The sequence below is a fragment of the Clarias gariepinus genome, chromosome 25, assembly GCF_024256425.1.
Source record: "Clarias gariepinus isolate MV-2021 ecotype Netherlands chromosome 25, CGAR_prim_01v2, whole genome shotgun sequence".
In the NCBI taxonomy this organism is placed as follows: domain Eukaryota; kingdom Metazoa; phylum Chordata; class Actinopteri; order Siluriformes; family Clariidae; genus Clarias; species Clarias gariepinus.
The window spans coordinates 21,722,744-21,748,686 of NC_071124.1; the positions used below are offsets into that span (position 1 = coordinate 21,722,744).

At 41.6% G+C, this 25,943-nt stretch overlaps 2 protein-coding genes across 3 annotated transcripts in view; one reads left to right on the forward strand and one right to left on the reverse strand.

Moving 5' to 3' along the window:
- The first annotated feature begins 2,906 nt into the window (after positions 1-2,906).
- On the forward strand, positions 2,907-12,843 carry exoc3 (exocyst complex component 3). The gene is made up of 13 exons (XM_053486497.1): positions 2,907-3,047; positions 5,564-5,709; positions 5,815-6,034; positions 6,117-6,798; positions 8,565-8,682; positions 9,730-9,855; positions 9,961-10,061; positions 10,136-10,246; positions 10,369-10,510; positions 10,743-10,865; positions 10,995-11,156; positions 12,051-12,172; positions 12,256-12,843. Exons 2-13 carry the CDS (start codon positions 5,566-5,568, stop codon positions 12,443-12,445), a joined length of 2,241 nt encoding a protein of 746 aa, XP_053342472.1. The 5' UTR covers positions 2,907-3,047; positions 5,564-5,565; the 3' UTR covers positions 12,446-12,843.
- Positions 12,844-13,152: 309 nt separating this feature from the next.
- Positions 13,153-25,943, reverse strand: part of zcchc2 (zinc finger, CCHC domain containing 2) — a 31,160-nt gene continuing 18,369 nt past the window's right edge. The window contains exons 4-14 of one of the 2 annotated variants that reach the window (XM_053486499.1): positions 25,622-25,693; positions 25,154-25,251; positions 21,380-21,474; positions 20,954-21,037; positions 18,021-18,081; positions 17,691-17,811; positions 17,544-17,587; positions 17,034-17,131; positions 16,712-16,807; positions 15,495-16,478; positions 13,153-15,296 (exon numbers count right to left, since the gene is read on the reverse strand). In XM_053486499.1, the coding sequence (XP_053342474.1) occupies positions 15,235-15,296; positions 15,495-16,478; positions 16,712-16,807; positions 17,034-17,131; positions 17,544-17,587; positions 17,691-17,811; positions 18,021-18,081; positions 20,954-21,037; positions 21,380-21,474; positions 25,154-25,251; positions 25,622-25,693 (1,815 nt within the window). In that variant the 3' untranslated portion in view covers positions 13,153-15,234. The remainder of the gene's footprint in view (positions 15,297-15,494; positions 16,479-16,711; positions 16,808-17,033; positions 17,132-17,543; positions 17,588-17,690; positions 17,812-18,020; positions 18,082-20,953; positions 21,038-21,379; positions 21,475-25,153; positions 25,252-25,621; positions 25,694-25,943) is intronic. The other variant, XM_053486498.1, reaches the window with a different exon arrangement.

The window sequence follows — 25,943 nt, forward strand, 5'->3', positions numbered from 1 at the left end:
ATGTGCTGGAATTTAACTGCACACTCATAAGCGCGTTTAAAAAAAATTTACAGCGCCACCTGTTGAATTTTGAGATTAACAAATTTTTTTTTTCAAGGTTGGTTTTTTTCTTTGATATAAGGGCGTTTTCTATTTCAATTTTAAAGTGGCATCTTCTCTTCTCAAGAGTCGAGTGTGATGAAATTAAGCCTATATGTCACCTCAAGCTCGACCGAATGCACCTGTGAAAAGCCTATTAAAATCCATTGTCATTTTTTACGTGATGTGTGAACAAACAAAAATTTCAAAATCTTAATGTGTTACTTGATCTATTACTCATCGTCCTCCCAAATCATTTTTTCGTAAATATCTTCAGTTTACACATACACCAACTTTACAATTTTATTATATGTATGAATAATATAATAGTCACCTTGCACTGTCACCTTGCACCTACAGGGTCCGGGTTCGATTCCTGCCTCGAGGTCTGTGTGCATGGAGTTTCTTCCCGTGCTTGGTGGGTTTCCTCGTGGTCCACAGTCCTCACACACCAAATTTCCTGTAGTTTGAATGTTGACCAAAAGTCTCACTGCCTACTTAAATGCTAAATGTAAATGTACCATGGTCGTAAAAAAGGGAATAGATGTGTAATGGTCATCACTGGCCTCCATGCTCCCTTGTTTGACTACAGAGGTTCCAAGAAGGAGATTAATTCAGCATTAAGAGAAAAAGTGAGCTAATTTTACACAACAGGAAGTCTTCTTGACTTAAAGGAGGTTGGGAAGTAATTGCTGTAACATAAGTGATAACATGAACTAAGTTGTTTTATGGACTTTTCAAAAAAAATTTAAGTTCAGGTCTGCTGTTATAGGAAATATCTGCTTGATTTAAGAAACTTCACTGACTCAACTAAAATTAGTTGTGTATCCCTTTTTTCCGCAACTCTTAACATTAACTTGGATCAAAAATGAAGTATAAAACAGTATTTTGACTTGAAAACAAGCGTGGTTTGTTCTGTCATTCTGGATTATTGTCTGTTTGTGAAGAAACCGGATTTTTAGGTCAAAAACTCAGTTCTTTTACTTTTAGATGTTTATTATTATTATTATTATTATTATTATTATTATGAAAAACAAGTTTTGATTTGAAGGTCTTAAAGAGAGGATAATGCATGAGCTACTATCATTTACAAAGCATCATCTGTTTTCTTGTTATCTGGTCATGAGCAGCATTTCACCTGAGGACGAAGATGCTCCTGGTGTCAGATTTGCATGTGCGTGCAAGCGTGAATGCAACAGCGTCAGCTTGTGTGTGTGTTTGTGTGTCTGTGTGTGTTTGTATATTATCAACCTGTGATGACAAATGATTGCCTGATGTCTAAATAAATGTTTTAATTTAACCTTGTCTTAAAATCTTTTCTTTGATGACATCATTAAAAAGGTTTTCTGACTTAATGGGTTCAGTTGTATTGCAGTGTTATGTTGTTTTAACTTGCATCTTATTTCGTCTAGCATTTCCTTTTTTTTTATTACAACGAGCTTAAATTCGCTCAGTGCTGCAGAGCGGCGGTGCATTTCAACACCTTGTATTTTATTTCTGTTTTGTATATTTTAGACAAATGTATTTAAATTAATGCAACAAAAAAATTGCTACATTGCTTATGGGAAAGATCTTATTTCAATATATGGCATGGTTTTGTATTTTATCTTTATTTGTGATGAAGGATTTACTTTTCTATGTGATCTCTTTATTAACCTACATCATAACACACAATGTAAAAGATAATTGAGTAAATAGGAGCATATTAATGTCAGAAAACTGACTATACATCAGGACCCATCTGTCTGCTTCTTTAGATAAACTTAACACTATGAATTACCTATTTTTTATAGCAGACAAAATGGCGAAGCATAAGGATTTAAGTAGCTTTGACAAGAGCCAGATTGTAATGGCTAGGACTGGCTCAGAGCAACTCCAAAACTATAGCTATTGTCAGATGTTTCCAGGCTGCAGTGGGCAGGACATACCAAAAGGCTGGCCTGTGAACACTGATCCAATAGAAGCCCCAGTGTGGATCAAACGGATGAAAAGGTTAATGATGGTTGTGATAAAAATGTGTCAGAACACACAGGGCACTGTTTTGTTGGCAAAAAGTGGACCTACTCAATATTAGGCAGGTGGTCATAAAGTTATGGCTGATTAGTGTACAGTATGTACATTAGTGAGTATACATATTCTTTTAAGTGAAACAAGTCGACTTTCAAACACGATCTATATAATCCATGTTTTTAACAGATGTAGGCAATCAATATATTACATTCATATGAATAATTATATTAACATTAAGATGCTGTTCACTGTATTAGTCCGATCCAGTTTGTGAAAGAGGTGACTCTTTGAATCGGTTCTTTTAGGCGATCTTTGAAGGAAAGAATTTATTTAATAAACAGTAATTTATCGTACTAATTAAAAGCAAATCTTTGTAATAAAACACATGCAACTGGCTAATGCAAAGATGCTTAATGTGTTATCAATTTTTTTTCCCCCAAAAGAGTTGGTTCATCGGTTCGGTTCTTTTAGCTAAACCTTAAGAGTCGACTTTCATACAAGTCGTTTAGCGTTTTATTGGTCTCCCTCTTGTTTGTTTTTAGGCCAAAGCATTATGACATCATAGTGTTCGAAGGGCCCTTTTTGTTCGTCTACAGATTATTTATTTTTTGTTTTTTCATCGTTTTATTGCAGCTACATTTTCGTTTTATTAATTATTTTTCAACACTTCAGTTTTTAGCGCGTACACATTAATTCTAAACTGTTGTGTTTAATTAAATCTATTATTCAAATAGATTTTATAGGTTTGACGCAATATAAGGTTTGTTATAGTTCATTGCGCAAAACCAGCGCAGCCTTGACCTGAATGACGCACCCACTGTCAGCTGCTGTTGCTGGGCGGCGCATAGCAACCAGGAAGAATCTGCACTAACACTAAGAGATGTTATAGCAAATAACATTGAATTAATGCCCCAGGACGCGTCGATCAAATCATAAGAAACCTAATAATCAGTCTTTGGGTAAGTCATTTACACCAGATTTTAACTTCTATAACGTGTTAATCCTTTTGAGTCAAAGGAATGACCGTCGTGTTTTTCGCAGAGACGTTAACTGAGAATTAGCCTAGCCAGGCCGTATTTTGGGTGAACCCGCCTTCTGTGTTGTGATTAGCTAGCTGTAGTTTTATTCGAATGCTGATTGGGTGATTTAATATTAACTTGATTATTGACCAATCCCGGTGCAGGAGGCGGGACTTTGGGGCTCAGAATCAGGAAATGAACGGTGCTTGTAATGTCCTTAGCCACCCAGTTTGTTTGTTTTGACTCGTATGGGGTCAACTAATGTTAATATTATTAATGTTCCTTTAAAAAAATTTTTTTTACAGCTAGTAAACAAACATAGCGTGTATTAACTAGTTATAAAGGTTAGTTAGTCGGTGCAGCTTGCTAGCTAATTAGCTAACATGCAAAAACACTAAGGTGCAAAATGGTGGCTCTAGAAATATGAACAACAGCTGCAGCTTAGAACCTCACGTGCAGAATGTAACATTTACACAGACTTTAAACAGTTGTGTGCTATATGCTGTATACACTGTATACATTGTCAGTCTATTATTTGTGATCTGTTGTGAGATATAATCCTGACATTTCAATATTTCATTCAAGTTCAACTGACACACACACACACACACACACTGTTTATATTTAATAAACAATATTTATGTTTTAATTAAAATAATTATAACAAATGATTTATAACTGAATGGTCACTTTCTATGAAATGTGACGAGATAATGTTATTCACGTCACTTGTCAGTAGTTTTTATGTCATGGCTGCTTTTTGTAAGCTAAGTCAGGGTGATATCTGTTAACCGAGTAAATTTACTTAATGACTGAACTTATTTATACACATTTCTTGTATTGATTTGTTTTATTAGTGGATACATTTTTTATTTTTACTCCACTCAAATGTACAGCAAATATCAGTACTTTTACTTCACTAAGTTTCTGCATGGTGTTGTGTTCGTTACCTTACCTCGTGGGTGTGTGAATAGAGTTTTTTTTTAAACTAAGAAAATGAGCTAAAATAATCCCTATCCTTTTGATACAAGATAAATCTGAAGGTTTTTTTCTCCTTTATTCAAGTATACATGTAAATGTTAAACCTCTACTTTTACTTGAGTAATATTTGCCCTATATTGATAATTTTTTTCAGATCAAAGCTAGGGATGCACCGAAATGAAAATTCTGGGCCGAAAACGAAACCGAAATTTTTGGATGCACTTGGCCGAAAACCGATATCGAAACCGAAAATGGCTTCATTAAAAAACATGTTTAAAATATTTTCTTTTTGTTTGTATTAAAAAAATGTTGCATATTGCAACTTTGCTGTCCTCATCTGAAACTTTGAAGTGCTTCCAAACCGCCGACATACTCCGTGTTTGATGCGTAATGACAGCGCGAACGAGACGGGAGGATGGGAGAGGCGTGGCGACAATTTCGGCTTTTATTTTCGGCGCTTTCTTACGTTTCGGCCGAAACCGATAATGCTATTTCGGCCGAAAATTTTCGGCGGCCGAAATTTCGGTGCATCCCTAATCAAAGCTATAGGTCTGAGGGATGCACATACTTTTAAACAATAGGCTTTTCCTTAAGATTAAGGGTCCCACAATAAATAAATTCAATTCAATTCAATTCAGTTTTATTTGTATAGCGCTTTTAGCAATTTTCATTGCCGCAAAGCAGCTTTACATAGTCAAAAGAATTATTTAGGTTTTACATTTAACAGAGAACTCCAGATAAAAAAAAATAAAAATAAAATAAATAGGTATTATATAAATCAGATGTTAAAGATTAATCAATAAACATCTCCTGATTTAAGAATTCCTCCCAAGCTGAAATTTTGAGTAAATTTTAGTATTATATAGAAATTTGCATCAGCATATGAACAAACCAAACCCAAATACCAGCTAAAAATTTTTTCCCCCTTGCACATTTTGTGCAAGATTTATTGAAGACATAGCACCATGGGTCCCAAGAATGCTAGCAAGGACAGATTCAGTTCATGATGTATCCAAAAAATGATTGTTTTCATCACTTTGTCCGACTTAATAACTTGTTGATTCGTCTCAGGTTTCAGTTTCTTTGTTGGTGGCATGACGGTAACTGAGGAAGTAAACAAAACGAATCCTTTGAACGAAGCAGTTTCATTGGCTGGAGACTGCGAAATTGACCGATCAGAAGTACCATTACATTTCATCAGCCTACAACCACTCCACACTGGTTTTAAGTCAACATGACAATCTTGGAATATAAGAGAGCTGCATACGTTGTGTTACCGCCAGCTATAATTTAGCTCTTGTGGAAAACGCACATACATAAATAAAATTAAAAATTCTATCTTCACTAATTCATGCCTGAATAACGCACTTGACAAATGATCACTGTCCCTAGGGAATTTCGGTTTATACTTAAGTACAAGATTTGTGTACTTTGCCCACCTTTGTTTACTATGTAAAAACTTTCAATTCTTGCAGCGATGGAGGAGACGAACAGAGAAGCGGTAGCTACAGCCGTGCAGAGGGTGGCCGGGATGCTGCAGCGCTCCGACCAGCTGGACAAAGTGGAGCAGTACAGGCGCAGAGAGGCTCGCAAGAAGGCGTCTGTGGAGGCCAGACTTAAGGTAAGAATCTGTCTACAGCACTGCTGGCCCATGAGGAATACTTGTGTTATAGCTGAACTGAGATCATGACACGATTGTAAGTTTGCAGATGTCTTTCCCTCGCAGGCCGCCATCCAGTCTCAGTTAGACGGTGTACGGACGGGCCTGACGCAGCTGCACAATGCCCTGTGCGACGTCAAGGACATCCAGAACTCGCTGGCTGACGTCAGTAAAGACTGGAGGCAGAGCATCAACACCATCGAGAACCTGAAGGACGTCAAGGAAGCCGTGGTGCAGCACAGCCAGCTGGCCTCCGCCGTGGAGAACCTCAAGAACATCTTCTCAGGTAACACGCAGCTCTCCACAGATCCCGACAAGCTCGTTTTGGTGCCGATGTTTTCTCATTGCTCCCGTGTTGTGTACTTCAGTGCCGGAGATCGTGCAGGAGACACGCGAGTTGATCGAACGCGGCGAGCTGCTGCAGGCGCACCGCCGGCTCATGGACCTGGAGTGCACGCGAGACAACCTGCTGTACGAGCAGCACCGACTGGACAGCAGGAGCGCGCCCGAGCCGGGCCTCATCGGCGCCTACTTCGGCGAGGTCCAGGGCCTCTCTGACGAGCTCGCCAAGCAGCTGTGGCTCGTCGTGCAGCGCGCGTTGGTCACCGTGCGCCGTGACCCCACCATACTGGTGTCTGTTGTACGGATCATCGAGCGGGAGGAAAGGATGGACCGGCGCATGCTGGAGCGCAACCGGCAGACCTCTTTTCTCCCTCCGGGCCGGCCCAAGTGCTGGAAGAACCGGATGAGCGAGGTGCTGGAGGGCACGGTGAGCGGCCGCATCGAGAGCACGCAGGCCGAGACGCGGCAGTCCGACAAGATGTGGCTGGTGCGCCTGCTGGAGATCATGCGCCGCTACGTCCTGGACGACCTTATCGTGGTCAAGAACCTGCTGGTGCAGTGCTTCCCGCCGAACTACGACACCTTCCACCTCTTCCTGAACCTCTACCACAGGGCCGTGTCCGCGCGCGTCCAGGAGCTCGCCGAAGACGACCTGGAGCCTAACGAGATCGTGTCCCTCCTCACCTGGGTGCTTAACACGTACAAAAGGTGAACAGTCTATAGGGTGTTATTGGGTTTTTTTTTTTTTTTGGTAAGTAGAATGTGTTTGGTGTGAAACTAGTTTTAAGATATATTACAGATAAGGGTGACTCTTATCTGCAATAATTCACACACACACACGCAGTTCTACAGAGCCTCTTCAGTTGTAAGGCGTATTTATCTCGCAGCACCTGCGCTCATTGTTCAGGGACGATCAGGTCGTGACACGTCCGTAGATCGAAGGCTTTATGTTTAACCATCACGTTTCTTTTCACGCGCGGATTACGGCATATAAACAGCTCAGATCCCGCCAACTCTCTCACAGCTGTTCGCACTAAATGCACATGACACTTTTTATTCTTTTCTTGTGTTATATATTTTTTTTTCCAGTACCTGTCAGTCGTGTATTGAGTCCTAATAATGATGCTACGTCCCTTTTCCCCTCGTCGAGCGCAACAAGTCTATTTATGCTTTGTATTCACAAGTTACGTCACTATTGACACAGGGAAATGCTACCTGCATTCAGAGGCAGCTCGCGCACCTGGCCGTATAGGTTATGCAAATGACCTGCGTCTAGCTCGCACCCGAGTTTTCTTGAGCAGACACCGTGGTAAAGTTTCGAGATGCTCACAAGTAAAGCACAAGCACCAGACCAAAAAAAAAAAGGACTGAGAACCGGATTTTTTAAAAAGATGATAATCATGTAAAATAACAGAGTTTTAAAAAGATGAGAATAGAATCATATGTAAGAAGATTGAAAGCATAATTGCAAAATTCGGACAAAGTAGCTTTATTATTCTGAAATGTGTAAAATAATACTCAAATAATAAATGTAAAATAATATTCAGATCTATCTTTTTTGTGTTAAAAATTATCCGCACTCTAACTGACTGTAGAATTAATTTAAATACATTTTAAGGAAAGACAAAAGCATAATTTTTCGACGACTTTTTATTACACTTTGTCCATATATCAACAAGCTTACATTAAACAATAAAGTGAATCTTTGTCCTCATAGCGCTGCTTCCAGGGAGAAACCTGGTCAAAGTCTGATGATCAAGACTATAGGGAGGGTGCTTTAAACAAAGTTTCATCATGCAATATCTTGGATAGCGTACTTAGATAACGGTCTTCTGTGTTTAATCTGAGGTTTAGTCTTCAGCTCTTCAATAAGCGTCTCACTGTAACGAGCGCTGTCCATTGTTAAACCTTTTTTCCTGATAATGTTCTAAAACTGGCCCTGGACAATCACAGAAATCTGTAAGCATCAATTTTTTATTTCTTAACTTTTTCTCGGCCTGTGATTGAGGATGTTTCTCGTAGTGATGATTCCGTGTCTCATCACAGGTAATGATTCTCTTAAAACAAACAAACAAAAAAAAACGTTTACCTCCCATAGAGTATCGGTCCAGATATCCAAAAGCTGCTCTTAATGCTCTTCCATGAGTTGTTTTGGCACCAGGTGTACACCTCAGACCACAAAAACCGAATCGCTGCATGCTGCTCTTCTTTTCTGCGAATCACAAGTGGGGCATCTATTTTTCGCTCGCACCGCAGTTACAAATGAACTGATGTGACACACGTGCACACACCTAGTAGCCTCGAACGGAAAGCGCCGATCAGACGGTTCAGCCAACAGACAGTTTAATGCAACTAGAGTGCGGAAAAATTTTGACTCACCCTAATACAACCCCATTTTGGTCAATTTAGTGGGCCTGGTTACACTTTGTGTCGGTATACCTTATATCTAGTGTGAGGTGTATTTTGTATTTCAGTGTGGAGATGATGGGTCATCCAGATCTGTCCCCCGAGTGTGACGTCAAGCAGCTGGAGGCGCTCCTGCCTGAGGATGTGGTGAACCTGCTGCTCAGCAAATACCTCGCCACTTTCACCGTGAGTTTACATCGCTTTGCATTGCGCTGTTGTTTCTATAGCAACAGCCCACACAGGGATTTGGAAATTCACCATTGGATTAAAACAGCACTTTGTTATTGAAAAGAAAGAAATTATCATCTTTAAGCAGAGTTTTTTTTTTTTTTTTTTTTGCGATTATGGAAGGAGTCTCCGGTATCAGTTAGAAGGTTTCTAGTTTCTCATTAAGCTGTTCGATTTCTCTTGTGAGAGAAATGAGACAGGATGGTGAATATATGCTGCTGGAAATAATAAGTGATGTTCCATAATGTGAAATGAGACTGTGAACGGTAGGGACCGGAATCAACACACAATATGACATCATCCCGATTTTGCAAATGGTTTGCTCCTACGGCACTGGAAGATGTGAGCACTCCACCTGTAGGATCATAGAGGAACTGCACCATTTCACCACCTCAAATCCATCCATCTAGGAACCTCTGTAGTCCAGCTAGGGACCGTGGAGACCAGTGGTGTATTTATTGTATTTATTCCCATTTTCACAACTGTGGTAGGACCTCTAGTCAACATTCACACAGCTATTCACACACTATGGGCAATTTGAGAGCGCCAGTTAGCTTAATCTGCATGTCTTTGGATGCACACAGACCCTAAGGCAGGAATCGAACCCGGACCCTAAAGTGGCGAGGTGACAGCGCTAACCACTACGCCAGCATGCCAACCAGCACCTCAAGTGCAACCATATAAATAAAAAAAAATATATAGATTTTATATATTATATAGATTTTTCCCCTAATGTAAAATCTAGGGTTTCCCTCATATGAGGAAAACCCTCCTCCGGTTCGTCACTCGGCTTTGCTCATTTACTACATAGACGCTGAAGCAGAAGATCAAAGTATTAAAAAATGCATTATCTAAGAGTATTTTAGCTTGAGCATATACTCACTTTGTTGAAGAAATATTGAAATATGGGATTATGTTGGACTTTATATCTTTATGTTTAGCTGCACAACATCAAACCTTCCTTCGACTGATTATTTTATACGTTGTATCTCCTCTGTGTTATAGTCAAACATCACAGGGTGGCTGCGGAAAGCTCTAGAAACAGACAAAAAGGACTGGCAAAAGGACACGGAGCCCGAGGCGGACCAGGACGGCTACTATCAGACCACTCTACCTGCCATCGTATTCCAGGTCCACACACACACATCTCTGATCTCCTCGTCCAGCTCTTCTTTACAGTACACACTATACCTTATCTGTGTTTTTCTATTTATTTGTCCTCTTGTCTTGCTGCAGATGTTCGAACAGAACCTGCAAGTGGCGGCTCAGATTAACGAGATGTTCAAAGACCAGGTCCTGATGCTCTGTCTGAAACAGATGACCTCCTTCCTGGTCAGGTCAGTGGAGAATCTCAGAAGAGAATGATTCCTATTTTCTCTGCAGTGTTTTAAAACAGTGCCGTGTGTTTCAGGTACCGGGACGAAGCCATCGCTTACAAGGAGGAGCACCTGAAAGACCGCCAGCTTCCGCAGTGCTACGTCCAGTACATGATCGCCATCATCAACAACTGCCAGACCTTTAAGTACGCAAAGCTCGATGTTTCCGTTAGAGATGAATTCAAGCGTGGCACGTGATACGAGCACGCGGGCTGGGTGGCGTCTCGTTTGTTTGGTCTTGATGAGATATTTTCATTCTTTCGTTTAGGGAGTCTATAAATAGCCTCAAACGGAAATACTCGCAGTCGACGGAGCCGAGCCAAAACGACGCAGCCATCGAGAAAACCCTAAACGACGTGGCCAAGGAGGGCTGCCAGTTCCTACTGGATGAAGTCTTCCTCGATTTGGAGGTACGACTGGGCGCTGGCTGCGTGGCCTGTCTGTCTTGTCCTAAATAGTGTATAAAAAAATGTATAAGATGTGGCCTGATGCTGAGGATGCTGTTTAAGTTTTTCAACAGCACAGTGTGTTCCCTTTTATTGCACAGCGAATTGTCAGTGAATTAAAGGATACCATTTTTTAAAAATCTGTTTAATATTTAATACTGATGACAGAACTGTTTCCTTCTTGTACGGTTTACAGAACCATCTGAACGAGCTGATGACCCGGAAGTGGTTGACAGGCTCTCATGCAGTGGACACCATCTGCGTGACAGTGGAAGATTACTTCAATGACTTCGCCAAAATTAAGAAGCCTTACAATCAGGTAGCGGAGATGTTCGCGGTCCTCGCACACTTTACCGTGTGGTGACGCTACATCGAGGGTCTGGCTTGTTCTTGTTGATTCCTCTTATTTTTAGCTCTAGAAAAAGTAGAAATCTGTGTGTGTGTGTAGGAGATGACAAGGGAGGCTCACCGGCGCGTGGTTGTGGAGTACCTGAAGGCCATCATGCAGAAACGCATTACCTTTAAAAACGCAGAGGAGAGGAAGGAGGGAGCGGAGAGGATGATCAAAGAGGCAGATCAGTTCAGCTTCCTCTTCAAAAAACTCTCTGCCGTGAGTCTCCTCTCACAAACCACGCTCGTTATTGTTTACAAGCAGTTATCATTTTAATTGATTATAATCTTGTGATCATGACATGTTATAGTGCAGGATAATAAAGGGTTATACTGTTGTTTGGGTATTAGATATTATAACAATAGATCATAAGTGATCCTACGTATTGATTAGAAAAGGTTACAGTGACTGAATGTAAGGTGTTTGATGTATTGACTGCTTTTTAGAGGTTGTAAATTTAACTGGTATTAACGGTTATAATGTCACATGGTTGTAAGTGGTTCTAACGATTGTTTAAAATTATTTTAGTGTTGATGGACTTAAGGTTATAAGGCAGGTTGTTTTTTTTGGGTTGTAATGTTGGCTTATTAGGTTATAATGATTAACGTTATAACCTTTTTATAACCAATTAGCTATGAGTAGTCACAATGGGTTGGGTTATTAGAAATTATTAAACATATTGGTCATTACAGGTTATAATGTTAACTGATTATAGGTTATAGTGTTTTTTTTATTAAAAGTTATAATTCAGATTGATTATTACGTTATAATGTTGATTTGTTATTAGAGGTTATAATAGTGTTATTAGGTGTTATAAAACGGTTAGGAGAGGTTAAAATTTAGATTAATTATTAGACGTTATATTGTTTAGTTATTAGAGGTTATAATGCAGATTATTTTTTAGGTGTAGTAATAATTGTTAAAGGCTATACTGTTGATTGGTTAATACAGGTTAGGATGGTGTTTGGTTATAAGAGGTTATAGATTTGAGAGGTTATGATGTTTGGTTATGAAAGGTTATAATGCAGATTGGTTATAATGAGTTGTAATGTTGGCTTATTAGAGGTTACAATGCAGATAAATGAGTTTTAATGGCAATGTGCCTGTGCGCAGGGAGACGACACCGACTGGCTATGTGGCTCCATCTCTGCCATAGCGGAGGTGTTCAAGCTGACCGACCCCACGCTTCTCTTCCTGGAAGTTTCCACACTGGTCTCCAAGTACCCAGACATCAGGTCAGCCTTAACTTCCTGTTTCGCCTTCACCCTGTCTATCGTGCTGGTGTGACTGACTTAAAATGATTGTGTTGCATTGTTAGGGAGGAACACATCGTTGCCTTGCTGGCGGTCCGAGGCGATGCCAATCGCGACACGAGGCAGATGATCATCGAGACCCTGAACCAGAGCAAACCGTCCGTCTCCCCGAACTCGCTCCCCATCTTCAGGGACATCACCGTGCCAACCATCACAGCCATGACGGCAATGGCAGTGCCCAAACTGCTGAAATAACCCACCAAGACCCTGGCCCTTTGACCTCGTTCGGTCAATAGCAGGATGAGAATCGGCTTTCGTCGCATGCATGGTGGAAGTTGAGTGTACAGAAAACGTCTAGATGATGATTTATTTTTTCCTTTTGCCCCCATCCTGCTTGCACACAACAAGACCGGAGAAATGGTTTCTCCAGCAACTCAGATCAGAGCCCGAGCCTCATGTCACAGTTTTTCCAGGAGTTTCCTGTTTACATGCGTGACTTGATGATTTCTTCACAGCTCACACTTCCTGATGTGTGAAACAGAACAACACTAAAGTGCATGGAACACACACACACACTGATGCTGTAAAGATAAGGAGAGCCACCACAGACAAAAGCAAATTAATTCATATTAATAAAGATTATGATTAATACAGTTTTTAAGGTGTTGGTGTGAGTTATAGATACATGCACAGCTAAAACCTCTCAGGTGCTAAGGATTTTTATTTATTTTTTGCTAATATAAATGTTCATTTAAGTGAATTGCTGCTCTTGTGTTTTGGCTGAATGATTTTAGCAAAAGGTTAATTATTTTGTTTTTAAATTCAGCTTTTAAGCTTCTCATTAACAATAAAAATCTCAATTAGCGATTAAATGCTTCATCGCAGAACATTTAAACTAACAATTTCCCATGTTTACCATAAACATACTTTGTGTGCAGCAGTTTTAAATCCTTTACCATATGTTGTTGAATTTCGCCCCCTAGTGGCTGCCAAGTGTAACATACAGTGAGACGACACCTGAGCTTTTTTTTTTTCTCAACCATTTATTGCTAATAATTCAAGAGAAAATGCTCCATTTGCTTAAAATGCAAATACGATCAGAGATAAATTGTAACCTCCATGTTAATCAACATTTACATACGAAATACAATAAACAATCTCCGAGGCCTAAATAAAAACAAACTCTTTTATACAGTACAGCATCGTAAACCTTTTACACTTGTGAAAAGTTTGGACTAATACAGTTGGCAGGTTCCTGGGTTCGTCTTCCAGAATCAAATTCAACACCTCAGAACATGCAAATGAAATAATCATCATCATAATAACAATAATAATAATAATAATATTAATAAAGGTTTATAAAGGCAATGCCTGGCATAAAAATTAAACCGACCGGCCAAACATCATCTGCCAACCTGGAACAATTTAAAGGCCTCGGGTTCTCAGTCTGACATCCTGACTCTTTATTGATCAGTACAAAAAAAAAAAAAAAAAACAAGAACAAGCCAAATCTCTCCATAGAAAAGAATTTTCTGATTTCTGAATTGGCTTTGGCAATTTAAGATATGCTTCTTCTTATTCTTCTTTCATTTTTTTTTTTCGTTTTGTTTTGAAATGCTCAACCAGACTGAAATAGTTACACAACTTACACAAGTTAAGACTTCCGTAAATCAAAACATCTTGTGGCAAATCGGCACAAATATATCTATATAAATATATATGTATATGTATATATATATTTATATATGCCACCTAATAATTAGAAAATAAGGTTTTAATAAGCAGGCAGGGTCGCTTTGACATCCTCGAGAAAAGTCAAAAATAAATCTTCGTCGTGAGACGTGGTCTCGTTTCCTCGCGCTCTGTAGCCGGAACGTCCTCGACAGGAGTCTTTGTTCGTAATGCTTGGAAGAGACGACGCACACAAAAAGATCTTCTGTAAAAATCACAATGTGAGCGCGAGAGCGGCGGCAGCGGCGGCGGCGTCCGGCTGCGGGAAACTCCCCAGGAAGCGGACTCGGACCTGATCTAAATCCTTCTACCGGGGTGTAACTGAACCCGGATGTCCAGGAGGTGGCGTCGGAGCTGCTTGAACCAAAAATAAAAGACGACTCTCTTTTAGTGTGGTGTGGTTCTGTTTAGGTTGCAAATTGGATCAGGTCCGCCCCTCCCCTTCCTGGACTTCTGGCCCCGCGGTGAGGGTTATCTACGGTACTACAAGGACGTGCGCTCGCTTTGTGCTGCTGATAAAGTCCGTGTGAAGGTCAGCATGAAAAACGCATGCGTCATGCATCGGTCACAGAGGCGCCCCCTACTGGACGAACGCAGCTCTGAACGGACGACAAGCGACTCTTACGCTGTAGATACATCAGTGCACTTTGATAAACCTGACGTGCACACACGTGCGCGCGCACACATGCACGCGCAGGCTTCTGGAAAACAATACTATTATTAGTGCATCGTGTTCGAACGGAGCGCGAACGTAAGCGGAGCGCGTGACGGCGTGAGCGAAAGTTTTCACAGTACGACGTGTGACTTTAGTTACGCGATGTTACATTCAGAACACTCACATTGAAGAGTACGTAGTGTACGAAAATCTTTGCAAAAAAAACCCAAACAAAAACAAAAAACAAGAACTTCCCAAATAAACTTCTCATCTCAGTTTAGCTGCAAGTATAAAAATTATTCTCAAAGCCTTTTATAATAAAAACCTTCATTTCCAAAAAACAAACAAAACAAAAACCCGGAGACCGTTAAGTTGAATCTCCTATTTTAGCTTAAATGTAAGGACTTCAGTGTACACGTGAACAACGTCGTGGCGAAACGTGAATACGGACGATCATCCTGAACGAAGCTGATAATGGTTGGGGGGACGTGGACTTGGACATGGATTGGGTTTGTCCCCAAAAAACGTCTCAGCTTATAAAGGTGGCTAATACAAATATCACACACTCACACACACACTCACACACACAAATCCCATCGCTCTGGTGTGTTTATTATAGAAACTGAGACAGAGCGTCTCCTTGGTCCTCAGCTCGCTGTCAATCAGCTTTGTCTAGTGTCTCCGACGAATGTGGGGCGACATACTTAAGCCGGAAGCCACCTGAAACACACACATATAACACAAGCACAAGACACACACGGCTCAGAAGAGCAGCAACACGTTTCACCCGTTTTTTTGTAGTTTTTTTTTTTTTTTTTTGCTTTTACACATTGTGGTCATCTTTATGGATCTAGCAACTAGATTATGGATACGATGTAGGCTGCAGGGAAACTCGTGACCTCCTGGCACTGGCGTTACCTGGCTGCCCGGCGTCCATGGGCGGCTGCTTGCAGTCCTGCGCGTAGTGGCCGCTCATGCCGCAGTTGTAGCAGGACACGGTGCCACTCTTCTTTATCCCTGCGGCGCCGGGGATGGCGCCCACGGGCGGGAAGACGGGCGGGTAAAAGCGTCCGAAGGGCGTGACCTGGGGCAGGGTGGCGTAGCTGGGTTGCGCGGGCATCAGGTGGTCCGAGTGGGTGTGCAGGAGTGCGCTGCTGGCAAAGGCGGCGCTCTGGGTGTAGAAGGGCAGCGGCGTCCCGTTCCCTTGGTGGCCCTGCGCGGGGAAGGTGGTGCTGCACAGCGATGGTGCCAGCTGGAAGAATGGCGCCGGCGGCCCGAACATTTGGCGGGCGGGATGCGCCGGGAGGAAGAAGCCGGCCGGAGACTGGTGGGCTCCGTTGCCGCCGCAGGTACCGCGGCAACCGCAGGCGTTGCAGCTGGTGGGTTGTGACTGCGCAGTGCTGTTGATGTACGCCGCGTTCTCGCTCGGTGCCGGCATGCTGGCGGGCGACGGCAGAGGAGCGGAGCTGGGTATGTGAGCGGGCATGGTGCTAGCAAGCGCGCACTGGACCAAACCCGAAGGCGCGTGAGCGCTCTGGGGCTGAGCGCTCGCCTTGGCGCATGGTTTCCCTGGAGCGGCGACGGCGCTGGGCGGACCCTGAGGCTGGGGTGGTTCGGGGAAGGCGGGCGGAAGCGGGCACTGGGACCCGCTGATTGTGATGGTGAGTTTGCCTTCTCCGGGTTTGCCGATGTCTCTGTGCGCGGTGCTGTACTGCAGGGCGTAGGGGAGGCACAGCTCCACAACAGCTGAGGGGTGAGACGGGACATCCGCACCCGCGCGCTCCGGTTCCGCCACCAGCGGGTTCACCATGGCGACCGCCTTCCTTACAGTGCCCTGCCCGTGGAGGAGGCGGGGGGCGTCGGGGGGATCCGGGACGGAGTTGTCCGACTGACTCTCTGTATCTGAAAAGGTCAAACACACACACACCAAATGTTTAAACTACTTCCCCGCAGTGAGCAAGTTCTTCTAACGTAACACAACACACACACACACACTCTGATCAGATACTCTGATACACTTCAGGAGATCTTTCTTTCACAACATTAAAGGGGGGAACAGGATTGGTGTGTGGTGGAGATCAGAGAGTGTGAGTGAGAGAGACACATGCGCGCACACACACAGTTTCGGAGCTGACCTTGTGTTTCCAGGCTGCGCTGATGATGGACGGGACTCGACGGCACCGAGTTCGAGCTCTCTGAGGACGTGTCCCCGTACGTGTCCCTGCCTGAAGCTTTCAGAAAGACAAACAAACGTAAGCACACACAAATTTGATTCATACAGTACATGCTGCCAAGGTACCCCACACACACACGACTCCGTATTCAGCTGTAGCCTCAGTAAGATCACATCAGTGTTTAGATAAAAGAAACTCTACAGTCAACATCTTCTGATGTACTTGATACTAGCTCTCTAATCTCTAATAGCTCTCTAATACACTCTCACTCACTCCTACTTACCCTTACACACAGTCTGATTGATCATCTGGACAGCAGGACCTCTCGGGGTGCCGTTAGCTACAGCGTTTTTCCCCACTGGGCCCCTCCTGTTTCTGTCTCTGTAAAGCGCGCGCGCACACACACACACACACACACACACATTAATTGACAAAACTTTACAACTCGGTTATTTTCCTGTTTTTTTTTTTCCTGATTCACTCTAAACAGACTTACAAAACTCCCTCCAAAATACACCGCTGTGTTATTCTGCGCAATCAAAAGTCCCAGTTTGACTTGAACGGCCCTCATATTATTATAGATTATTTATCATTTTACACCTCAGCATCAAATCCGCTGCTTGTACAGTTTGTACCAGACAGTGATGAGAAACCCTCGACTGTCCATCCATAAAACCTCGAGTCATTTAAAGTCGCGCGACTTTAAAGTCTGTAACATCTGTACAGCTGTGACCCCCCCCCCTCCTTCCGCCTTCTACTGCACACTTTATTCAATATACAGGGATTAAATTACCTTTTTCCTGGCGGTCTGGCTTTCATCTTCCTCTCCTCGCACTCCTGTAGGAAACAAGAAAGCAGAGAAACGTTTTAAATCTCTGGCTGTGTGATTGAAACGGAAGGAAGAAGGATGAAAAAAATTAAATAAAAAAAAATGAGTGACCTGCTCGGGGTCTGGTGCAGACGGCTGGGAGCTGCGTCTCCTCCCAGTCACCTCCACGTAGGGCTCGGGGTGCAAACTCCGCCTGCTGCACTCCCACTGAGCGCTGTCTATATGTTGCTTACTGAAAACACACACACGTGAGCACACACACAATGAACACTGGAAATTTAATCCATTCTTATAGAACCAAAATAATTCCCAACAAAACTGTCAGACGTTGCTTTCCCTGTGAGGACGTTGGGACAGCAAAATGCATAACAAGAAAAATATTAGGGAGACGAGCGTGTGCACGTGTGTGTGTGTGTGTGTGTGTGTGTGTGTGACTCTCACCCATGGCTCGTGTTTCCAGCGCTGTGTGTTCTGGAGCAGGAGACCGCGTATGCGTCAAGATCTAGACGACAGAGACTCCCATTAAAACAACCACAAAAGTCTGAATTACATTAAACACCTTTTAAGTTACTTTTGAGCCAAATGGCTTTCCAGACGAGGGTGTAATGATTTACGCGGTTCAGAGTGTAAGCCGTTCGCGGATTTTTTCCTGAGAACCTAACTAATAATTGTTCGCGGAGACCTCTGCGACGTCAAATATCCTCTGCAATTGTTTATGCCTTTTTTCATGGCATTTTATAATTTTACACATATATAAATTTGTAATTTTCTAACAAATATTAAAAAAAATTCAGCTAAATTTCCATATAAAATATAAGACTGTATATATTATTTAGTACTGTAGGGGGAACAACACAGCGACTGTAGATGAACACGCGGCGTGATGGTGAATTATTACCGTATTTACCCTACAGTACTGATACCAAAAAAAACTTGCATGAATTACAGTACATATAAAGGTGTAACATCGGCGTTTTACATTCTAGCACTGGGGGAGACACAGCAGTACACTACTGTACAGTATACGGGTTTAAATTTTATTTATAATGCACTTTATATTTGAAGCAAATTTGCAAAATCTTACTTCGCTTTTTTTCATATACATTTATAGTTTAATTCCCTTCTTATTTAATTGTTAGTTTGTTTTCTTTTCCCTTTTTATTCCTTTTTTTTTGCATGCAGAACCAAAAACTTCCAGCTCCATATTCTTTTTTTTCTTCTCTTTTCGTTTTTTCTCCTTTTTTTTTTCTAATGCCGGGGCGTCTAGCCTTTCTTATGCATGTAAAACTGGTTTGGAGTCAGGGAGGGGCGGGGTGGGTGCTATAAAGGTTTATAAGGGGGTTATAAACCCTGTATTGAAAGATTAAATGTTTACCCCGTTATATCCCTGATTACAATCAATAAAAATATTGTTAAGAAATCTGCAAAATCTGAAGCAAAAGTGCTACAAATTAATTCGACTCAAAAGCTCTAGATGCAAGATGCAATCACATGATGCAATATAATACATAAATTATTACTGTAATAAAACAGTTAAACATTAACATGAATAATTTCAGCACTGATATGATTCAATTCATGCCTGATTCAATATGATTCTGATTGAACACAGATAGGATTTAATTAATGAACCCCTTTTCTTTTTTTTTTTATTTACCTCTCACTCATGTTTTTTTAGGGCTCCCTATATTTTGCCTTTTTCTTCTACAAATGAAATCTACCAAAAGAACAAGATTATTTTCTTGTTCATGACATTAATGACATGACAAACTTCTTAAACTACTTGACTGAGATACTGCACAAAATAATTTGGTTTAGCACTGGTACGACTCAGATTTAGCACTTATATCATTCAATTCAGGTCTGATTCAATACGATTCAGATTCAACACAGAAAGGATGCAACTCAGCACTGATACGATACGATACGATCCGGCTTAACAAGGAGATGATTCAATTCAGGCCTGATTTCATATCAGCATTCAACATTAACATTCGGGAATTACAGGAGGGGCTCATAAGTAATAGAACATACTCACAATTTCAAACACAAGGATTTCTTTGAATATTTGGAGACACTGGAGGAGCACAGGTGGGTGGGTGTGTATTTATTTGGCTGTTGAACTGCATTATTAATCCGAACCATAACGGCGGAAAAACTACTATGCCCAAAAGTAACGTTAACTCGGACCCTCACGTATCCAGTCAGCGGAACAGTTTAGGAACAAAGAGCTCTATAGCTCAAATAAACAGCAGATGTGTACCGTACTGTACGCATTTCCATTAACTAAGCATAAAAAGATGGAGTCATCTAGAGTTCCTTCAGGGAAGCTGTAAAATGATCTGCCAGTAGAATAAAACAATTTAATGGCCATAAAAAGATATATTCAACAGTAAAAATATATTAAACATGCCCATTAAAATGTTTTATTCTACTGGCAGATAATTTGCACGGAGCCCCTAAAGGGACATGAGTGAAAAGAGAAGAAAAAGAAAGAAAAAAAAAATCAAGACATAGGATGGAGGTGGGGTAATAAATAAATAAAAAAATCGAGACTCATACTTCCGGGTCAGCGCCAAAATATGGAAAGGGCATGTACGTCAGTGGGGCGACCTAGAAACATTCCTGAGGTCAAGAGAAATAACACAGGAAACCGTACGGCTCAGGAAACAGGACGAGATACGCCACGATACATTTTATTACAAGTTATAAGCGCAAATGTTTACAAGATGTCCAACAAGACTCTTCGTGCGGTACTTGAACACAACAATAGCTAAAATGCACAATGTTGCCCTTGACTTGTGAAAGGACTTGTTGGCCCTTTCCATATTTTGATGCTAAGAAAATACGGCGTACAAGATGCGTGATCTCAATTTCCTTTTCCCCTCCCGATTTTTTTTGGGTGTCCCATAATTTTTTTTCCTTCATTTGATAACATCCCCCTCCCCCGAACCATTTTTGCCCCTTTACTCGTCTTTTTACGGGCTCCCTATAATTTTGCCTTTTTCTTAAAAAAAAAAAAAAAAAAAATTAAATAAAATCTACCAAAATAACAAGTTTATTTCCGGCATGACATTAATTATTGTCCAGGGAAATGGAAAAATTCTCAACAAACTTCAAGAAGAAATTTTCACTTGCCAAAATATCATTTTTAGACTAAACTTTCTAAAACAATCAGAACCGTGTATCGAGAAACATTTATTAATTTCATCTTTAACTTTGATCCACCACTTTAAACTTGTCTGAGATTAGAGACAAAAGATTCAGAGTGTTTAACGCAGCTGATGTGGGCGGAGCATCAATGTGTGCATGTGTGACAGGGTGCGTATGTCTTTCTGTGTGTGTGTGTGTGTGTGTGTGTGTGTGTGTCTCACCCTCGTCGAGGCTAGAAGTCTCTGAGCAGTCCTCTGAGAAACGAGGCGCCGGCTGTCGGGTTCTCGCTCCAGGTGCACTGTTACCTGCGCAGAGAAGCAGACATTACAGCTTTCCCTCAGGACACACACTGACATATGTATATATATACACACACATTAAAAAAATTATATTAAAATGTTTACTTAAAAGTTTTTCTTTTCCTGAATTGTGTGTGTGTGTGTATATATATATATATTTTTTTTTGCTGACTCTGAATATACACAGTACACAGAAACCACAGGTTACTTGAGCAGATAAAGTACTGATGCCCTCTAAGGTGTTTTTAGTTTCACTTTAAAGCCATGTGCTTTGTATTCCAGCCGGCGCCGCTTTTGCGTCTCTGGTGTAAAGATGAGCTCATTAGTGCTGCTGAAGTGAGCGCTTACTGTGACTGCAGTGTAGGGAAGACGCTTCAGGCAGGAAAAACCCAGAGGCCTGGCACAGCTGTAGGAACTCCCGTGGCGCGGACGCAAATCTCACCCTGTACGAAAAAGAGAGAGAGAGAGAGAGAGAGAGAGACCAGAGAGATGGACATGAGGCAGGAGAAAGAGATGAAAGATTATTTAGATTCTGCACAGAATAAGGTTCGGTTTAGCACTGGTATAATTCGATTCAAGCCTGATTTTTAAAACGATTCGATATGGTTATATTTAAAACGATTCGCGTATGTTATGATGTCTGACATGATTGTGATATCACGCAAGGAAGAGAGCCGTTGTATCAGCACGGCTGTGATGTAGATCTCGGGCATGAGGGTACAGTCAGAGTTCAACAGCACGACCTTGACTGGGATACTGCTTTAATACAACAGTTACAAAAGCACTATGTATAAATCAACAGATTATAATAGTTTATTTTTTTTTTAACCAGTTATTTTGCTCCACAAACACATATTCCCCGCTGCGTCACCTTGCGATTTGGAGGTGCAGCGAGAAAAATGTAGAACCAAGACAGCAAACCTGGGTGTTTGGTTTTGTCATGCTTTACATTGTATGTGTGTCAAAGGTGTATGAGACTCTCTTTGTCAGACTTACGAACAAATCCGACTTACAAACATGCACCCAGAATGGAACTTGTTCGCAAGTTGGGACTTATTGCATTAAGCGCAAGATGACAACGTTACCAGATGTGTGTTCTTGCTGAAAGTGTTTCTGTGTCTGGTTGTGAATGTGGGTTTTGTCAGGCAGCTGCTCTCTCCTCAGTACTGCGGACCGTACAGTGATGTTACCATCTATTATCAGTATTCGTGGAAAAAATCAGACTGCTTGGTCAGAACTAACTGTTGGATAAATATTGTTTTAAGTAAGTATGACTTAAAAAAAAAAAATTACACCGTTTGATTCAACACTGGCTTCTAAACTGCTGCAACCTCGGTTTAACAGTACAGATCTGCTTTTCCTTTTGCGCGATGTAGCTCCAAATATTGGAAATGCAAGAATGTGCAAAAATGCAACAATGCAACAAAGACTCAGTTCAGCATTGCTTCATAATGTTGTGCAAATAATCATAAGAAATTATGATGTAAATCTAAATGATCGGCTCAAATCCTATAGAGCAGATGTTCAGATGTTTCTCTACAGTTTCTGCGTCCTGCTGTTCCAGTGCGAAAACATTCCATCCTGTCATATGACTTCTGGATAAGTGTGCATTGAGACATGGAAAAAAATAATACTTAAAAGGAAATAACAGGTGAGCAGTGCTGGGGGACGTTATTTTTTAAAGTAACTAATTACATTACAAAATTGCTGTCATTAAAAAGTAATCAGTTACATTACAGCGTTAGTTTCTGATAAAAGTAACTAGTTCGAGTACTTTTTCATCGCAGAAAATGAAAACTCCTTTGTGATTCCTCATTGTTGTTGTTTTAGTCAAGACCTTTATAAGTATTCTACCATCATCACTTAGCAAAGTTTGGCCCATAATCTGTTAACTACTAATACGCCTATCTCACCTACACGGGTTCACGCGGTGGCCGTAAGTACGGTTCATCATGATTCACCGCGAGTTTTGGCGCTGTGATTAGGTTTCCATCTTTCCGCGTGTCGGCCTTCAAATAGTCAAACCGCAAAGGTGAGGCAGAGGTATAACAGCAGGATTAACGGAGGGGGGGCGGGGGGCGGGTCTTGTAGGATGACTTTCACACACACACACACACACACACACACACACTGACGGACTGGGAATGACTGCTGTCTGTCTCACGGATTACATAAATTGTCTAAAAAAACAGATTACATTTTTGAAAAAGTAACTAAACTGAGCACTTAAATGGCGAACCTAACGCGTTAGATTACATGTTAATCTTTACTTTATCGTTACTTTGTAACGCTTTACACCCAACACTGTAGGTGAGTCTAAACACTAACATGAAACAAATACACAATTTTCTGTTAAGCTAGAGGACGCATAAGGAAAATCTAAAAAAAAACAAAAAAAACAGAACCTGGAAAGGCCACGCCCAGGCAAATACTACAAGCACAACTTGCTAGCTTGAGCGCTGGGACTCGCAGTAAGGATCATAAATGGTACCATGAGGTAATAGTGTAGCTCGCTGCCAGTCTCTGCTTTCCCTCAGGACTAATCAGCTCTCGAACCAAAAGACACACTCGAAAGACAAGCACTCCCACCAGAGTAAGCCAAACCCCACCCTGCACCTGCGCGCACACACACACACACACACACACACACACACACACACACACACACCCTACTGACCCAAATATCTCAACCTGCCACTTGTACCAATCAATCATCACAAGCCTTCGCATCCACACAGAACCGTCCTCTCTGATCCGCACGACACAAAGCAGACTCGTCTCTACGACTGCCTTCGCTGCTTCTGATGGATTAGGGGAAAGAAAAAAAAAATGGTAATCATCGTTCATCCTGCACGGTCAATACCAGTGCTGGAGATTTATGGGGTTCTGTAGGACGGAGCTGTGAGTGCAGTCAGATAAACAGAGCGAGACGATTCCCGCAGGAGATTTTTAAACTCAGTTTTTATCTGCCTTTCATCAGCTGGAGCTCTTCATGGAAATGTGTTTATGTGTCTTTGGAATCACGTGCGCACCACATATACAGTATATACATCCAGGACATCGTGTAAGAGGGGGGAAAATAAACAGTACTCCGAAAAGGAATAGGCAAACTACTTCCATGAATTTAAAAAAAGAAAGATAGCATGCTGGAATGTGCACGACAGATGCGGAGAAAATTAAAATCAAGAATTCAGGACATGTTTGGTGTGGAAAAAAAAAGCTGATATACAAGTTAACCAGGATCAGAAGTATTTAATCCAGTGTAGTTTAGGTTATGGCTATAGAATTATGCTTATAAGCATATTTAATATGTATTCGGTAAATATGCTTCTCTCTCTTTCCCAGCATGTACAGATGTGTGAATATGTAAACTAAGCAGAAGGCAGACGCCAAGTTGGAAAATCAGCTCCCAGATTGACTGGATTTATTTCTTTATTTCTCCGGCGTGACTCTACTGTTCCTCGCTCTCACCACAGGACGATCTGGTGATGTTGGCGGTTGGGCAATAAATTCTTATTTAAATAAACCTTTGAGGCACTGCGTATTTAGCACGAATGTTCATAATGTCTGATTTGTCTCACAGAGATACATTTCTTTATAGTTATGAAGCATTAAAACTGTGTAATGTGTTGTTGATTATTTGAATATCATGTCTCATGGATGGATGGTTCAATCTATATACAGCCGCCGTTTCGTTATTTACTGGGTCGGGTTGCCAAGTTGACGGCTGGTGGTAGCTTAGCACTTGGGGGTGAAGGAAGCTGGCAGTCCAACAGTGGCGACCCGGTGGCGTCGGGGCTCGAACCGGGGACCTCCTGGTCCGCAGTCCAACACCTTAACCACTGAGCCATGCAAAGGAGTATTTTTTTTTGCATCACACTCCATGCCAGTAGGTGGCGGTATTGCACAGACTGCCTGTAAACTCAAATGAATTTTGCAAAACATAAGTATTTGTGGAAAATGGAAGCAGTTGAGTTAAGGTTTGCAAATTTGCGAAGAGAATAATAATTTTATTAATAAGTGAATTGATTCTGAATGCCCTGAATGAAATCATATCGTTTTGGGGTTTGGCCCTGCTAATTTGGACTGATGTGAAGAGGCGTGGTTAAAGGTAACACTCACCTGAGCATTCTCTCCTGCTCTCTGTGCTCGCCCTCGGCCCGACTCAGTAACCCGATCACGTCCTGCTCGAACCCTCCTGCGCTCTGTTCCTTACACAGCTACAGACGGAACAACAGGAAAAGAAAAAAAATAAGAGCTTTAGAGATTTAACACTGCTTTAGCTCTGACTTTAAAACATGGACTTAATAAAGCGAAGCCTTTATGCGCCGCTCTGGATCGGTTTTCCGCACTAATATTTAAAACATATTGCATTTTACGCTGCATAACACTCTCTCTTCTCTTTCCCCTACAGGCAAAGCGGACTGCTCTTTTATGGTTTACCAGGAGGATATAAAGTTCACTCTTTACTTCAACATGGAAAAGATGGCAAGCGGATATGATTTACGCAAACAAGACCTGCTTTGACAGCTGTGGTTTAAAACGGTGCTTGAAAAAAAAATAATGAAAAAAAGAAGGGGGAAAAAATACCTTCGAAAGGAACTCGCGCAGTTCTTGATGGCTTTTGGTCACAGCCGTGGACGACGAGTCGGACCATTTAACCTGGAATGTGAAGGACAGGGTTAGACTTACAGGCATGTGATTTAGGGTTTCGCTTTTAGTAGTAGTTGTAGTAGTAGTGCTTAAGACTTGAGAACATTCCCTCGTTCCATGCAGATCACATCATTTCTGTCTCGGGATGGAACTGAAGTAAATCGAAGTTTTCAGCCACTGACTCATAAGTTTTATATGTCTGGTGTTTGACGGAGGGGAAAAAAAAAAGAAAGAGAAGAAAGAAAAAAAAAAAAGAAAG